Source organism: Dromiciops gliroides, chromosome 6 (genome assembly GCF_019393635.1).
Source record: "Dromiciops gliroides isolate mDroGli1 chromosome 6, mDroGli1.pri, whole genome shotgun sequence".
NCBI classification, from domain to species: domain Eukaryota; kingdom Metazoa; phylum Chordata; class Mammalia; order Microbiotheria; family Microbiotheriidae; genus Dromiciops; species Dromiciops gliroides.
In genome coordinates, this window is record NC_057866.1 from 248395380 (window position 1) to 248414233 (window position 18854).

General features: G+C 35.7%; 1 protein-coding gene across 4 annotated transcripts in view; it reads right to left on the reverse strand.

Moving 5' to 3' along the window:
- Positions 1–18854, reverse strand: part of HERC3 (HECT and RLD domain containing E3 ubiquitin protein ligase 3) — a 122479-nt gene that overhangs the window by 45021 nt on the left and 58604 nt on the right. The window contains exons 10-19 of one of the 4 annotated variants that reach the window (XM_043971015.1): positions 18419–18495; positions 15135–15259; positions 14501–14560; positions 11051–11162; positions 7815–8004; positions 5743–5906; positions 3339–3452; positions 1238–1261; positions 1048–1137; positions 185–355 (exon numbers count right to left, since the gene is read on the reverse strand). In XM_043971015.1, the coding sequence (XP_043826950.1) occupies positions 185–355; positions 1048–1137; positions 1238–1261; positions 3339–3452; positions 5743–5906; positions 7815–8004; positions 11051–11162; positions 14501–14560; positions 15135–15259; positions 18419–18495 (1127 nt within the window). Of the gene's footprint in view, positions 1–184; positions 356–1047; positions 1138–1237; positions 1262–3338; positions 3453–5742; positions 5907–7814; positions 8005–11050; positions 11163–12261; positions 12264–14500; positions 14564–15134; positions 15260–18418; positions 18496–18854 lie in introns of those variants that run through there. The other 3 variants (XM_043971014.1, XR_006353575.1, XR_006353576.1) reach the window with 3 other exon arrangements.

Consider the following 18854-nt stretch of genomic DNA (forward strand, 5'->3'; position numbering starts at 1 on the left):
CTAGACCTTTTTACTTAATTATGTGAATATAAAATGGAGCCTGACACAGAAAAGTTCTCAAAATGACTATATACCACAACAAAAGACAGCATATATATATATATCTATCTATCTTAGGTACTTTACTACATGCTGTTGGGAAAAGCAATAAAGTAATTAGAAAGGGTAAATCAGAGAATCTCACTTTCAGAGGCTTTTTCAAATCAATGTCCGAGTGAATACTCAGCTCTCTTAGGGCATCTCCAACAAGGTTGCTCCTGCGAACATGAAGGACGAGGAATGGGCTTCTGGCCAGCAGAGGCTCCAACGTGAGGAGCATGAACACATTCTGCAAATTTGCTCCATTGATAGCGACCTAGAAAATGGTGCCCAAAAAAATGACCATAAAGAACTTCTTTGAAGAATACCTAATAGCAGAGGTCTGAAGACCTTAATGGTGTTAAAAGTGCTTGGTCTGGCTTTTTCTTACAGTTTTTGAAGCAGTTTCTCATATTTAAGTACAATAAAGAAGAACTGTTTTAGTCTGGGAGTTATGTTGAACAACTAAAACCACTTAGTGAAAAACGTGGTCTCTAAACTAATTTGAGAAAAAAAATGATTAGAACCAAGTGTTAAGTCTAGAACGACATACCTTCAGGATTATTAGCTTCAGCAAAAAAAAATTAAATATAAATCCGTCCACATGTCAGCTTCTGTTCTTTGAAAAATATAATTCACTGACTCAAATGAAAATCTGTCATTCCTGTATCAGTATCATGCAACTTCTACTATGAAAACACCCACAGTATCAGTATGATAATATAAGGATAGGAACTTGAATATTTTCTAAGTGTTAAATCAAATGAGCATTTTTTGAACAAATGAAGATTTCCAAGCCTCGGGCTAAGAATTATATTTTATAATATTCAAAATAAAATTCCAAAATAAAAGAATAATTTGGAAGACTACTTAGTGCTATAGTGGAATTTGGCCCCTAATGTTTTCTACTGTCATGTAAAAATGACAATAGAATTCTATGGCATGAGAAGCTCTTTGTAGAATTGATACCTGCATCTGCAGCTCAGCATCTGTCTGTAACATTTTGGTCTTAGCTTGAGCATCAAAGACAAATGGATAGGAACAAAGAGTCACAGCATCCTGGAATGAAACACATTATTTATTAGCAATTTTTAAGTATAGGACAGAGTACTATGTCCAAAAGGTAAGAAGTAAAGGGGAAAAAAGAAGGATCATGTACCTGCATTATAGATGGTCTAACTTTCTGTGGAAAGAAAAATAACAAATAAAATATCATTCTTGTTTTCCCAAACCCTGCATTCCCCATGGCCCCAGAATGCCATATAAATACAAATCTTATTCATCTAGTCAAGTCAACTACAGTAGCCTTACCCTAATATGTAGACCAGACTAGTTCCCGACCCCAAACTCTCCATAAGGCAATGAAGCTATTCCAATGACCTAGTTGGTGCAGAAGCTCAAGCCATTAATGTAGCTTCTTAGTTATCTAAGGCAGAGGTGTCATACTCACTTCTAATTATAGTATCACCAACTATGTTAATATAGAATTGAAAAACGTTTAACAAAATAAACAAAAATACAACATAGATAATGTTAATTTGTGGTTTTCTACCTCAACATGCCATTTCTCTTTGAGACTGATATCAGTACATATAGATTAGAGGAGCTACCTCTACATGAACCAGGGCTATATTCTTGTTGAACAACCTTTCCATGCCATTGTTCTATAACCTCCTACTATTAATTGTGAGATGGACTATGGGGGTCTCATTTTATTATAAACCACTAGATCATCCTATCAAGTCAAACCTACCATGAACTATAAATCTCTCTTCAATTATTTACACTTTTTCCCCCCAGTAGGGAGTATTTTATAGTTAGAATTTCAGTAGGGAGTAGTTTTATAACATATATTTTTATGAGTCATGTAGTTTATAGAAGTCAGTGAAGGTTCTTAAGTAGGGAACTGAACTCTGGTGCAATCACCCTAGAAGAGGGTGGTTGCCTGTGATTTATAAGTCAAGTCAAAAAGTATTTATTAAGTGCCTATTATATGCCAAGACATTATGCTAAGTACTAGAGATACAAAGGAAAAACAAAAACAGTTCCTACTCTCAAGACCAAAGTTCAGTCCCTCATCACTTCTCATCTGATTTGAACATTCTGAACTATTTCAACAACTTCTTCCTTTACTGCCATGTTACAGTGTACTAAAATATTCAGATCTCCTCCTGATCAATCGCAGTCTAGTCTCACCTTCCTCATTATTCTTGATCCATATGGGATTGAATCTTCCTATGGCAAAAACACATCATTTCTACATCCTAAGCCATCCTACTCCAGAAAGCTAAATCCAATTCTCCAACAAACCTTATCAGTGACCAAAAAGTAATGTTACTTTGAATATTTCTTGATGTGTCTGTTGGGTGATTATGTTTTTCTGTATATTTATACCAAAAAAAAATTATACCGCTTATTATTGTGTGATGAGGGTACAGTGAAATGGTAGGCTTCTCAGGTGAAAAAAAAGCTTTAGTGGGATATAATGTAAATAAGCTAGTAAGACATTTGTAAAATAAACATAACTTATGCCTCAATAATGTATGTGAATGCTATGCTTTAACAAGGCTCAATATCACCCGGTATTGGCATATACAAAAATAGTTTTAAAAATAAGATTATTTTTAAAGAGTTCAAATTTTAAAATTAACCATATATAAGGATTGTTTTGCTTCAAATTAAAGATGTCATCACGATATATGAATTTTAATGGGTAATCATGATATTTGACAAAATAGAAATAGGAACTTATATTCTTAGAAGCCTGTCTGGGGCTCACAAAGGTAAAATGACTTTCTTAGTGTCACAAAGCCAATAGGTGTCAAAGGTAGGATTTTAACCAAGGTCTTCCTGACTCTATGAGGCCAACACTTCATTCACCACACCACACTGCCCTTTCTAAATCACTACCCAAGGAAATCTTGGTACCAGACTGAAAGTTCCTATGAAGCAAGTACACTGTGGAATTTCTCCAATTGAATCTCTATTAGAACTTCTCCAACTATCATACTTTTATACATACTATAACCACAAATCTATTTCATGTACTTTTTATATTTCAGAGGGTTTTAAATTTCCAAGAAAGTAAAAAGTATCCAGAAAAAGCCAAGTGAGATATTTGAATTATATTTTATCACAATCAAATACAGGATACAGGAAAAATTCCTTTTTCTTTAATGACTACATGACACAAAGGAACCAAACAAAAGAATGAGGGAGGACATAGCTTTTAATAAGATACATATCATACAAATTCTTACCATTCCTGCTTGATGCAAGAACCACATGAGATAGTCTTCCTGAATGTCCACAAGATGGGAAATTTCAGGTATGTAAAACTTATCATATTCCACATGTTTCACTTTCTGGTTTACCTGATAGATAGAAGAACAAAAGCGAATGAGATAATAACTCTATTACTATGAGAAAAATCTTTATTCACAATAATACTAACAACAAAATAAAAAGGAAAAAGAGGATCGACAGCCTTATCACGTTAAAAGCCAATGGAAATACTATGGAACATTTGTCAGTAAGACTGATAGAAACAGGAGTGAACTGGTAAATTTTTAATAACCAACTCTCTGGGCCAGGGGGGAATGAACACACGACACACTTTCAGATTTAATCTGCAGTATTTACATTTTCTCCATCACTTTCTTAAGTCTAGGTAATCAAAACAATAGTTTAAGCTCTGATCCTTAGCATTTGCTGATTTCTGAGGTGTACATGCTCACACTGAAAATTTAACAAACAGCTATTGTGAGCTGGTCCCATATTACTCCCAAACACTATTGGATAACAAGTCAATGCCATTGGATTTGTTGAATGTAACCAAAATTACTTTACCACCAGAAAGAACCAATGAAACGTCTGAGGTCCAAATGTAGAATCAAAGGGTCCTCTATAGGCAATGGACTCCGATGACAATATGTCAACAGAGAAACATAAAACAAATGGCTTAATCATGTAGAGCTATTTAAAGACATGCAGCAGTCAGACAATTAGCATTTACTAAGAACTTACTAGGTGGCAGGTACTGTGCTAAGTGCTGGGAATACCAAAAAAAAAAAAAAAGAAAAGACAAAAGACAGTGTCTGCTCTCAAAGAGCTTACAGTCCAATGGGGAAGAAACAATCATACAAATGACAAAGAACAGGTCGTTTCCACTAGGAATTACAGAAAGATTATTCTTAAGGAGTCTGTATTTATCAAACAATGTAGATTATGCAAGGATGTGCTGAAAACTATGCAATATATCATTGTAGTTTGCAAAAACCTAATAAGCAATACCAGAAGTCAATAGGACACAAACCTGAGGTCAGAATTGAGCAGCAGCAGCTCATTGTCTTTGATAAACTAGTCGATAATAAATCTACCTACTTCAAATACAGACTCCAAAATAGGTTTGGGAATTGAACAAGTTATTCCAGAACCAGAGGATTATCCTAGACAAAACTGTTGCCAAGCTATAACCTCAAGATTTAAAATTTCAATAACAATATTTGTAATCTTTAAACCTAGGTGGAATGAAAAGTTTTCAACATAGAGAAATCTAGGAGAAGAAATTAAAAGCATGTGACAATAAGGTGAGGTACAGTTCACCATCCTATCTACTACTGAAGTTGTCCCAAAGATGCTTTCAGTGGGGGTTATAGAAAATGAGCTTATATTGCAATAGTTTCATTCATTTTCAAAATTCCCATCTATGCAATAGTCCATCATACATTAACTCACAAGAATAGTAAAATAGTAACTTTCTCCAGGACTATATCACAATGACACTAAAAAATGATAATAAGATAATAATAATAATAATAACAATTACTGATATTTAAATTGTGATATAAGCTTCCAAAACATGCATACTAGTGCCTATTTCACAAGAAAGTTGCAAGGCTCAAATGAGATAATGAGCTCCACAAATTTTATAACAAACATCAGTTATTATCATCCCATTTGATCTTCACGATAATTCTGCTGGGTAGATATAATAGCTATTAGAGGGGAAGCTAGGTGTCACAATGGATAGAGCACTGGCCCTGGAGTCAAGAGGACCTGAGTTCAAATCTCACCTCGAACACTTACTAGCTGTGTTACCCTGGACAAGTCACTTAACCCCAATTGCCTTAAACATCCTGGGCCATCTCTAGTCGTCCTGATGTATATCTTGCCACTGGACCCAGATGGTTCTAGAGGAGAGAGTGAGGCTGTTGACCTTGCACAGCCCTCCCTTACTTAAATCCAATTCAGTGCAAGTCATGACATCACTTTCTGATGTCATGGTCCTCTCTGGAATGAAGGACAAACAACAATAGCTATTATCATCCCCAATTTGTAGATGAGGAATTTGAGGCTGAGGTAAGTTAAGTGTCTAATTACACAAATAATAAGCATCAAAAATAGAACGTTTCGCCCAGTCTAGTCTCATTCTTAGACCAGTACTCTATCTACTTTCATGGAGGGTCCCTTTGATTTTACATGTGGATCCTGGCCATTTTATAGGTGCTATCCAACATAAACCAGTTTCAATTACATTCAAGTAATTCAGTGGTATGGTCCTGCTATCATTCCTTACTATTACACAGTGAAAGGCCCAACCTGAGTGCTGGCGCAGCACCTACTCACACTCTGCCCAGAAGAGTAGATCCACTTCATACTTACCTTATGTAGCTTTTCCAATAGCTTGAGTGCTGCTGTGATGTAACTGCTAAACAGAACAGGAATCAACAGTGTTTTTCTTCCACTCAGGAGATAAACTACTGCACTTTTATAAAGGTCTACTAGCTTCAAGAAATACCGTGGACACACCTGACACCACCAGTTATCTTTAAGGAAAAAACAAGAAAAAAATTAAATATGTAATCCTTAACTAAATATCAAATATTCCTTCCTGTTATGAATTTAGAAGAGGCTGCCCTAAGAAAACATTACTGAATCAAAACTGAATTCAGAGAATCACAGAAATCATAGAATTTTAGAGTTGGAAGAGACTTGGAAGTTCACCCAGTCCAACTTCTCAAAAAAAAACATTAACTCATCACAAAGGGTCTTTTTAGAAAACTAGTAGTACAAGCTCCTTGGAACCTCCCTATTTGCATTTTCATGTTTCTCCTATAAACTATTTTAGAAACTAATATAAACATTTGAACTGTCTATTAGATTATTCCAAAACAGGAGCAATCCTCTCATAACTTTCTGCAAAAAAATGAGGATTGCAGCAGAAAGGAGTTCATTTTCTTTATCCTTGTTACCTCCTCCACCATCTTAACCCCTGAACTATTTCAGTTCTTTGCTAAAGGTCTAAATTCCAAAAAAGATCCTTCAGACCTAACCTTATCATCCTTGTTTGCCTTGTTACAAGACCAAAAAAAAATCCAGAAAAAAAAGACAAACAAAAGGTTGTTATTCCAACTTCTTATAATTGACACCACAACCTGCTAAAATGAGGTTCTACCTAAAGACTCTATTTATCCAAATTTAGCACAGGATTGAATTTCTGACCACAACTCTCCCCTTCCCCCCCCCCACCTTCTATGGAACAAATTGGAAGGGCAGAAACTCAGTCTGTAGGCTTGTGAAAATGGCTACAATGAAGTCTTTTTAAAAATTTCCTTACAGGAATATACTATTTCTAATGTTTTCATTATAGTTACTGTTATTTCCTTCTTCAAAAGAAGTTATAATCCTTTGCCCTCCCCATCCTTAATAACATTTTTCTTTTCATGTGGTGACTAAACTCCAGTAATATTACAGCTCAACTGAAGCACGGAAGGAATAGAATTAACACTTAAAATTAATGAAGTAATTAACACTTTTAAAACTATGTGTTAAGTAACACATTAAAAAATAATGAAAAAGGAGAGAAACTTTCTGCATTTTATTAAAAATATCTCAAATGTTCTTTCTTTGAGAGACAACCTCCAGTTCACTGAGGAAAAGTATCATCTCAAAGTAGCCACAATGTACATTTTGATCAATTCCTTCTTTCATGAGAGCTTTATTTTTAATTTATTTTATTTTTTGGTGAGGCAATTGGGTTTAAGTGACTAGCCCAGGGTCATACAGCTAGTAAGTGTCAAGTTCTGAGGCTAGATTTTAACTCAGGTCCTCCTGCATCCAGGGCCAGTGCTCTATCCACTGTACCACCTAGCTGCCTGAGAGCTTTTATATCCCTCCCTCTATCTAAAATTAGATAGGTGAAAAAAAAAAAAGCTATATAGACAGCAAAACTTTCTGAGGCACTATTTACTACTACCAGCTCATGAAAAGCAAAATTTTATAAATGACAAGATAGAGAAACATCCATCTAAAGCTGTCTATTTCAAACAGCTTCTAAACAAATTCTCAAATTTCTCTACTAGTGGATCAGTAAACATGTTACACAAAGTATGACTCAAAGGTAGCTAAAATAAATTACACAAAGGAGCAAAAAAGGTGAAATTTTAAAGAACAGAAAATACTCCAAAAACAGATCCTGAATCTCAGCCTAATTTAAGTGTTGATACCAAAAAATTTACTACATTCAGGATCAGAGAACCTGACTTAGAATCTCAGCTCTGATACTATATGAACATCCTCAGTCAACTCACTTAATATCTCTGGATCTCACTTTCTTATCTGGTAAAACAAAGAATATAGAACTACATGTTTTCTAAAGTCTCTTAAATCTTATGATGCTATAAAAGAAGAGGCAGAAAATAATGTAGCAGTTAAAAGTATTTTGTAGGATTTACCTAAGACTTTACTAGGGTTTGCATCCAGTCGTAGAATGGCCATTGCCAGGGGAAGGGTTAACGTTATATAATATTTAGAATCCTGAAGTAGAGGGAATTCGGGAAGTATTAAATAGATTCTCATTGCTTCAACATCTGGCGGTGAACTGGACAACTGGGGAATCAGGAAACTTTCAAAGCTTTTTAAGATCTGTTAAAAAAAAAAAAAGTAGGGAGGAAGACTAACATTAATTCCGGTATACACAGAAAGGTCTAATTCTTACTCAGTATTTAAGTGGGATATTCATGTCTCCACCTGCAAATACAATTCTCTAGCATTCTTTTTAGTTTATACATACACTCACTTTCATTCATGCTCAATAACACATTTTGTAGGAAATTAATCCTAACAGAAAAAAATGAAAGGAAAAGAAAACATGATGGCTGCAAATTAAAATGTCAAAAGTCAACCAAAAAGAAAAAAAGGAAAAAGGACTCCAAAGGAATAAAAGCCTTAACTTAGAATGTTAAAACAAAGAAAATTAAATCGTACATGCTCCTGTAATTAAAATCCATGATTCTACATGAAGAGTCTTTGGTTTTGATTACATCAAAAGCTGCCACACTGTACCGCAAGTACTTTGGCAAATAGGTTGGGAACTTCCTACACAACCTTTTAGCTTCACAAGTGAGAGGCAGCATGGCAGAGAGAATAGATAACCAGCCTCCAAGTCAGAAATATGTGGGTTCATGCCATCCCTACTGCTGACATGAACTGAGTAACCTTGGATAAGCCACTTAGAGTCTCAATGCTACCAGGCAATTCTCTAAGACAATACAAAGCAGACTCTATGTCATTTACCAATGAAATAACAGGTCTGGTTTAAAAAAAAAAGAGTATTCTTCTGCTTAGCTATGTCATTAGTACTCTGCTACACTGTTGTCAAAATGACCAAACACAGATATGTTGAAATTCTGGACCATTAAACAAAGAAGTAAAAAAAATTAAAAATTAAAAAAAACTCTCTTCGGTTTCAACTCATACCTATTGAAAAATTGCCAATAATAAGAAAAGACAAAAATGGAAACTATAAGAAGGTAGTGGGAAGATGGCAATAATGCTAATGCTAGTAGAATTATGACAACCTTTCTAGAAAACGATTTGAAAGCAATACCAGAAAAGTCACTAACACATACTCTTTGACCCCACTACTAAGCTTATGATTTGAGGAGGTCAAAGATAAAAGACAGTCCCACAGATACAAAAACACTTACAGCAACACTGTTTGTGGTAGCAAAGAAAAGAAACAAAGAGGGTGCCCTCAAATGGGGAATGGCTGAACAAATTCTGATATATAAATGTAATAAGAAACAAGAAATATGATGAATTCAGAGAAACTTGGTTAAGATTTCTATCAACTAATAGAGTGAAGTAAGCAGAACCAGGAAAGAATGTAAACAATAATCCAAAAGAAACCACAGTAGGGGCAGCTAGGTGGTGCAGTGGATAGAGTACTGGCCCTGGAGTCAGGAGGACCTGAGTTCAAATCTGGCCTCAGACACTTAACTCTTACTAGCTGTGTGACCCTGGGCAAGTCACTTAACCCCAATTGCCTCACCAAAAGAAACCGCAATAAACATCAGAATATTGATCAAAATTAGCTTCTGTTTTTGTAACACCTTCATTTGCCAATATTTTACTCTTCCCTCTTCCTAAAAGAGGGGACAGAATAGCTCAATAAAACTATTGGTTGTAAAATTAAAAAAAAAAAAGAATATTGATCAATTCAATGACCAACCCTGATTTCTGAGGGCTAATGGTGAAACATGTCCTTTGGGATGGGGAAAGACAGAAACAGAATAATAGGAAAAGAAAACAGAGATCCCTAAATTAAAGGGCAAAAGGATGGAGAGAAGCAAAGAAAAAAATTCAAGGAGAAGAGTGATGGCATTGATATAATTCCAAACTGTAAGAAAATAAAGTATTCAAATACAACAGAAGAACCAGAGAAAGGGAAGCTGGCTGAAAAAAAAATGGCTGAGCCAAGATAGAGTCAAATTACATGGGTTTGCACCTTTCCTTCATTATTTACTAATTTCATAATTTCCTTGGGAAAATCACTAAATACCACCTGAGCTCCAGTTTCCTCTTTTGTGAAATAGGGATAATACCTCTGCTACTTGCCTTACAAGGTTAAGAGATTCAAATGAGATAATATGATCTGGAAGTACTTTATAAAATGTAAAGTGTGTGCAACTATAAAGTGTTATTACTCTACTACAAGGGCATTATTATTGTGGGACTCGAATAAGTTAAATGAGTCTTTCAAAACTCATTTATATCAACTATCATCATTAATGCAAAACAATGATCTGCCCACATCTTAAAGGGCTTCAAAATATCTGTTTTTTATATATATATATATATATGTACACATAGTCTAGAGAATATATAATTGTAAGAGCATTAACATAATTACTGGAATAATTACTGAAACTAGCAGCTTAAAAACTTTAACAGTTCCAGAAATATAACGTGTTGAAAATCAAGATTAAAAAACCCCCACTGATTTTTTCATGAGGCCATAAAAGATATCATATTACTAGATCATAAAATGCACGAGGCTTTTTGGTGCAAGGTGCTTTCCCAACCTTAAAAGACTATAAAAAGGGAGCAATAATTTATTTTTATTTTAATCATCTTAACTGTAAGCACATTTGTATATGATGTATCCAATTTCACCTTTCTTTTTCCACAAACTCTACTAGGCTGTATTTTAAGACTATGGTTAACTCAGACCTAAATCCTACTCAGAAGGTACTTGCAGAGCAGTAGATTTGGGGAACATATTGATTACTAGAAAAACTAAAAGATGAAATTGACTCTCTAAAGTCATGAATGTCAAAAGAAAAAATCAGTATACAAAATTGTCACTTTCACTTCACTGCATTTTTCTTTCACAAACTTTTCATGATGTACGATTTCATTTGCAAAAGTTCCCAGGAAGGAAACTTTCTCTACCGGAGCAGATCTGAAACTTCTGCAAATGATAATCTTAGAAAGATGCATGGAGGCACTGAAAGGTTAAAGAACTTACCCAGAATCACAAAGCCAGGATGAGTCAGATCTCCCTGACTACATGGCCAAGCTGTCTACCATACTACACCATGCTGCTTCTCCTTACGAACTCAATTTTTAAATATACACAATACTGTTTCTTGAAAAAGAGCACACTTGCAAAATGTAAAGGACATACCTGTTCTAGAAGCATCGAGTGCTGAGAGTTCATTAGCTTCTCAAACAACACTCTGGTAGAATTCAGGTCAATCCCTGGAATTTTGGGACTAGTTTTAAAATGCTCATCAATTCTAAAATGAACCAAAAAGAATACACACAAATGTACATCTAAGAAAGAAAACAATGCATGGAAAAGGACCAAAAACAAACGCTCAGAAAGGTGTTATGAATGTAGCATTATTAACATATTTTGAGACAAAGGTCCTCCAGATGGCTAGAGCACGCTTCCAAAATCCAAAAGATACAATATGCTTATGTCTAACATAAAACTTCCCTTCATTCACATGTTCTGCTGCATTTTTAGCTCTGTACTAGACAAAGGGGAACAACCAAATTTAGATTAGCCAAAAGCCCTGTCCTCATGGATCTTACTGTCTTACAGTGAAGAATCTAATGGAAAGATAAGAGAACACAGAGTTCTGTAATTAATAAAACACTCTATGTTAAGTACTTAAGAGGCACAAAATAAACATTATTTAGGACCCAAGAGTGAATATAAGCACCAGCATGGAAGATTAAAGAAGGCTTTGAGGAGGAAAAGAAAGAACTTGAAGAGGCTGTTACTCCATGTATACTTATTGCTAGACACTCACCAACAGGTAGAGAACTTCAGGCCGACTCTGCTGCCACTTCCTATCTCCTATTTTTAACCTTACCTTGACCCACAGTAGAGGTGGGAAGAGAGGAAGTGGATAAGCATTTATATAGTGCCTACAATATGCCAAGTATTGTGTTAAGCACTTTACAAATATTATCTCATTGGATCTTTATGATACTGGGAGGTGAGGAGTGCTACTATTATTCTCATTTTACAGTTGAAGAAACTGAGGGTCTCACAATTGGTAAATGTATGAGGCCACATTTGAACTCAAGTATTCCTGCCTCCAGTGCTTTCTCCATTGTGCTACCTCCCTACCTCACAGTGTACAATAATGCCAGTCAGATAGCCAAGAGTGCAACTGAATAAAAAGTCCTGGTTCAGGGAAGAGTTTTACTGGAGAAAGAGTCAATTGAATAAGTGGTCTATGAGATCTCTCTCTCTAACTAACAGATTACTCTGTGAACCAAATGTTTTAGAACTACTATTTTACAACAGTAGAATCTGGGAATTTGTCTGCCCTAAAATTAATTTCCAGTATCAGTGAAAGAATGAACTATCACATTGCTTACTTCTCTCTCATAGAAAATTTAGAAAAAAGAGCAACCTAGATTTAGATGAGTGCTTAACTTCAGTCTAAGTAATACACTGACCAATTCACAGCAAAAAAAAAAGATTTTAAACAGCTACAAGTCAGTGAAGCTGGGCAACTTTTAATTTCTCAAGTTACCCTTTTCCAGTATAGTTTCATTATTTCATGTTATTTAGTAAACTTTCAAAACATTCACGCTGGCATGTATATGATTTAATTTATGCAGGTGTATTAAATAGGTGTGTATGTATGTATATAAAATAATGTACAGAATATATGTAATATATAATACATATAATAATAAAATACATATGAAATAATAAAAGCTCATAGCTAACATTTATATAGCACTTACTATACACTAGGCACTGAGCCAAACTCTTTACAAGTCTTAATTCATTTCATCCTCTCCTCAACCCTGAGAGATAGGTGCATTTTACAAATGAGGAAACTGAGGCCAACAGTTTAAGTGACTTTTTCCAAGGTCACATACATAGTAAGTATCTGAGGCTGGATTTGAACTCGGGTCTTTCTGATTCCACACGTAGTTCAGCTGTTAATTGCAGCTGTTGTCAATGGGTCACTAACAGGTGATATTAAGTGACATTTTCCAGGAGTCAGACTGGAGCCAACTTTGCAGATGACCCCAAGTTTAATGAAATCTTTATGTCAAGAGCAACATCTTTTATGGGTAATACTTAGGTGAATTCAGAACTCCATGTGTTTGACAAAATAATATTATCCTACAACCAGGGATATATTTACAAATATATAATGACCCCATAAAAATCTAACACAAGCCTAGACTTATAGAGCAGGGTGATTCGATAAATTTCAGGTCAAACAATGATTGTCAAAATGGCTGATCCAATCTTATTATTTTGGTTCTCTTATCAGCTGGCCAAACACTCTCCAACACTGGATTACTATGATGAAGCTGATCAATTTACTCTGTGCACAGCCTTAACCTAGAGCAGACTAAATTTTTTAGAATATTTTTAATTTTTTAAAAGTGAAAAGTTTCTCATTTTCAGAATGTTCATCAAAGTAGGAAATGTGGCGCTATAGAAAGAACACTAGATTTGTAGGACATTGATAAGCTAGTGTCCAGATATAAACAATCAGAACAGTAAAGGTCTCAGGTTTAAGGATATAATGAATGAACTGGGGACACTTTGGCCAGAAAAGATAAAACTTAGGGAAGAAAAATGATAGCTGTCTTCATATGTTAGAAAAGGATTAGACTTGGGAGCAGCTAGGTGGCATAGTGGATAGAGCACCAGCCCTGGATTCAGGAGGACCCAAGTTCAAATTCAGCCTTAGACACTGTGACCCTGAGCAAGTTACTTAAGCCTCATTGCTGAAAGAAAGAAGGAAGGTGGGGAGGGGCGGGGTGGGGAGGGGAGGGGAGGGGAGGGGAGGGGAGGGGAGGAGCAGACTTGTCCTAGTTCCCCTAAAAGGCAGAATTAGGAATAATGGCTTAGAAGACAAACTGATGCAAATTTAAGCTTGATGTAAGGGAAAACTTCCTGTGTTCCATCCAAAAGCAGAATGGGTTTCTTCTTAAAGAGTCTTCAGCCAAGGCCACGTGATTCCTGGTTAGGTATGATATAGAGGGAATGCTAGTACTGACATGTGTTGGGCTAGATGACTACTGAAGTCCCTTAGTAGATTCTGTGAGTCTATCAATACTGATGTTGAAAGAAATGAAAACATTTGCATAGTTTAAGTAGTTATTTCTCTCTGAGCTCTTTTTTAAAAATCTGTAGGCAATGATTAAGGATGTTCTAAAAAAAAAATTTATAAACATGATGTTCTAGCATAAAAACAGTTTTAAAAAGTTCTTCTCTTAGGCAGCCCTTAGCATCTGCCAGCCCTCCATGAATCAGCGCTGTTCCTCTGATGGTCACTATTTCACATTATTGTGATCATTCCCTTTTATACTGATTCAGCATCAAGTCTCCCCCCACCCCTGCCCCCCCCAGCATAGTAACATAGTAAGCTCCATTCCTTTTCTGGACTACCTGCTTCACATACTTTTTTTTTTCTGGGCAATGAGGGTTAAGTGACTTGCCCAGGGTCACACAGCTAGTAAGTGTCAAGTGTCTGAGGCTGGATTTGAATTTGGGTCCTCCTGAATCCAGGACCAGTGCTTTATCCACTGAGCCACCTAGCTGCCCCTTCACATACATTTTTTTGAAAATCTCTCAAAATCTTACTTTTTTTCTAGGAAACTTCCATTCCAGCAGGCGGCTGAAGACAATATCTGCAGAACACCACTGCTTAAAGTGAAGAAAGTAAAAGGTGTTAGTTATTATAACTACTATGTGAACATGAATTATCAGTAGTATAATAGATATTTTTGGTTCATACTTTTTTCTATTAGCAACTTTAATTTTCAATCCACCTGCTCAAGGATTCATAAAATTTACAGAGAATTATTCTAGTGCTATTTCTGGTGATGTTATATGACCATGAATCATGGAACACCACAAAGTCTAAAGAACAAAAATTTCAGGTAATCCAATGGGTGGTAAAGAAACCTACGTTTTTTAGGGTATAAAAGTTGTCTATGGCATTTTACCACGTGTGGAGCAGAAGTAAAATAAAGGGAAGTGTGTGACAAGGAGCCGGGCTAGCCAAGTAGTGAATGGGTGACAGACAGCATCAAATAATGCTAAATGACTTAGACAAAACACTCCAACACAGTCTTTCTACTTTGGTAATAAATTAGTGTGAAAAAACATTCCCTAAAAGAATAAATTTCATCCTTCCTGTCACCTTGAAATAAATGCTGAATAAGGAAATAACAAATGTGCTCTGAAAAAGTAATGAAAAGATAGAAACATGTACTTGATTGAATTGGAGTTGCTATGCTCTGAGAGTTTTTGTCTCCAAATAGCTATAGTTTCATCATTTATTAAACTGGTATATTGTGCTTGATTCATAATCCTGAAGTCATCTGCAGGAGAGGAATTCTGTAATACATATAAGATAACAAGAAATGACATATTATGTTTTTATATTCTCTTCCCCCCTTTTTCTTCTCTCATTTGCATTTAACACACTCTCATCTTTCAGTCCCTTTGCTTTATTGACATAATCAGGGATTCTCCTTTCTTTTATGTCCCAGCCTGTTTCTGTAATTGTGACTATGCCTCCCTCCTCCAAAATAAAGGAAGTCACTATACAATAAGAAAGAAACCCTGTGGATTCTATGGACACAAATCTTTCATCTCCACCATTCGGTGCTGTTTACTATACAAGAAATGGGCTTCAGCAAAGGAGAAGGGTGCAGAGAGAGCACATGAGTAATCTCCTCCAAAATGCCAACCAATGTCAGATGGTATATTCTCCCTATTCAGGGCATTTAATAAAAGTCAAAAGGATTATCATTCCCTAAATAATTTGTCTCCTCCCTGTCCCACAAACCTTAAACTCCTTGACTTCTCTGAAGCTTTGGACACTCAACCAACGCTCGGCTTTCTTTATACTCTCCAATTTCCTTGCTTCTCTAACATTACACTGTCTCAGTACTCTGACCTCTGACTGCTCAGCCTTAAATGTGAATGTAGCTCAGGGCTGCCTTCTCGCTTTTCCCTGACTATCTCAAAGACTCCCACACCCATACATACTGCTTCTAAATCTTTAAATCTAGCCCTAGCTTAGAGCTCCGAGCATCTATTTCTAAATATCTGGGAGATACATTTACTTGGGTTGATGCAAAACTGAACTAAGCACCTTCCCCCAAAGCCCATGTCTCTCCATGGGATTATCTATTATAAGTGATGGCACCATCCTAACAAAAAACCTAGAATTGCTCTTTTTTGAGGGGTGGGGGAGGTATTTTTGGTAGGATTTTGTAGACTCCTCTTTGACTCTTAGTTCCCATAACTAATCAGTTGCCAAGCCCTGTTAATTCAAATAACATACTATCTCTTTCACCTGTCCCTACCAGTCTATTCCCAATCCAACCACCCTAGGTAAAGTCCTCTTCATCTCCTTCCTGAACTACTATAAGAGTCTCCAAATAAGTTTTCCTATCTCTAGATTGTCCCTTCTCTAACCCATCATTCATGCCACTCCTGAGGAATCTTTCTAATACAGTGGTCTAAGGATCAACTCACTATTCACAAATTCCATTGCTCCCTACTCCCTACCACTTAGAAACTTCCTACCTTGACATTCAAAGTCCTCAACAATCTTGCTCTCTGCCTTGCCCACCACTCCTACTTTATTTCACTGTACCCTCATTTTATGTATTCTTCTTTCCAGCCAAACTGGACCATTCAGTCTCCATCCTTGTCCTACTTTCTCCCATCTCTTCAGATCCACTCATACCTGGAATAGATCTTTCCCAGAGCTATACCTTCTGAAATCCCTCCCTTTCTTCCAGGCCCAATTCAGGAGCCAACTTTTCTTTAAAGATTTCCCTGATTATTCCAACAAAGAATGTTTTTTCCCCCTCCCTCCAATTTCTCAACTCCTTTGGACTTCTCCCATTATTGCACCTATTTATGCACATATCGTATCCCTGCTATCAGATTTCAAGCTTCTTGCATCCCCAACAACTTGAGCACAATGCCATGCATAAAACTTAACTGAATTCTAACTACATATTCTAAGACATTTATTATACTTCCATTACAAATAAGGCACCATGTTAGGTGCTGCAATTGTAAAGAAGAAAAGTGACACAGACCCACTTAAAAGATCTTACAGCCCAACAGAGGAAGGGCGCTAAGATATGTATAAGTATGGTACAAGAGAGATTCAGACAAAGTATCCAGCAAAGTGATTTCCAAGTGCTTCCCAAATGCTGAGTTGTGAGAGGTCAAGAGGAAGGGATGAAGAAAGGAGGGGAAAGAGCAATTATGTTCAGTACCCACAAAAAAAGTGGAACACCAAAAAAGAAAAAGAAAAAGAAAACCTCAGCATAACCCTACCTAAAGCACAGGCATTATTAACAAGTTAATATTCCTTTTTTTAAACTGGAGTTTGTATAGAGAATAAGATTATTCTCCAATAGAATGTAAACTCCCTGATTAGTTACAAAGTTATACATAGACTCAGTGATCAAAACGGTGTGTGAGAGTGTCTAGGTGAACACCTGTATTAATATGCCTAAAATGTTTCTAAGATTTTCAATTTTTAAAAGAAAAGGAAGCTGACCTTCCTAACACAGATCATCTTTTTTCGTCTCATTAACACACTATTTCTCTTCATCAGATTCACCTTTTATTGCCTAATGTTTGGCATTCTTCTTGTTTGTACTTAATACTACATTTTTTTTTCTATGATACCCATTTATTTTCTCTTCATCTCTGTCATTTTCAAGTCATACTTGAAATTTACCAATATTAACTTCAATTAATAGTGATTAATCACTACAGAGAACAGATTATGTGAACATACACTAAATGGAATGTTTACAAGAGGAAGATAAACATCAAGTTTATGTTCTACATACTTGAATTTCAGGAACAGAATGGTTGACATTGGTTCACATTGTTCTGGCCAGGATCTTTGGTAACTGAATAAAGTTTTCCTTAGAGAAAAAAATGGTGATTTTTAGCCTGCAGGGATTTCATTTCTTTCTGTATTATTTCTTAATGGAACCTGATTGCAATGAAACTAGGCTTAAGACAGGGAGAGAAGCAGTGGTTCCAAATTATCCCAGGAGGCTGGGCACTGGTAGTTATTCAGTCTGTAGCTTCTACCCATCTGTGCCTCTCTGCCAGGCCTCTCTTTGAAATCTATGGATGCCACAAAATAATAACAACTATGCTAATCCATGTTAAACAAGAAACAATATAAATTTGCATACATATACTATTTCAAATTACTGAACCAGAAAGAGGAAAGGCAGAAACTCAGACAATACCAAAGTATTTTCCTGGCAACTTATAATTGAAATAATAGAAAAAAAGAATTCTTACTCAAAACTCAATCTAGGAACTCAGTGATACCTTTCTTATGCTTGTTTGTTCTAATGGAATAAGACTAACTTAACATACTGCTATATGCAAAAAAAAAATCATTTGCTTATGGAATGATCTGTGAAAGAAATATCAACTCATAAAATAACCATACTACCAATCCCTCCCCCAAATGATAGTAGTCAATAAAAATTTTACCTCGTATTTGGAGCAAAGTACAAAAGTTTGGTCTCCTCCTGAGAAGATATGTTTAACAATGTGATATTTAAAGGAATCTGTTAAAGAAACACATTACCTCTTTCAATAACTGAAGACTTTACACAATTTGCCTTTTAACATAAAGCACTAAAATGTATTTATCGGCAAAACCTAACTTTTATTTCTTCTTTGGAGTCTTACAGTATCAATGCAAAGGCAATTGAACAATGAATATTAAAAAAATGAACTTCATTGAGTGTCTTACTCTGAAGAAATCAAATTTTAATTCTAGAATTTTAGAACTTAAAAACATCATTGAAATTCATCTAGTCTGATTCCCTCGTTTTACAGTGGGGAAAGTTTCAATGCAGAGAGGGTTAATGTCATAAACAGATTTGTGGAAGAACCAAAACTACACCAATCTTCTGACTCAGGT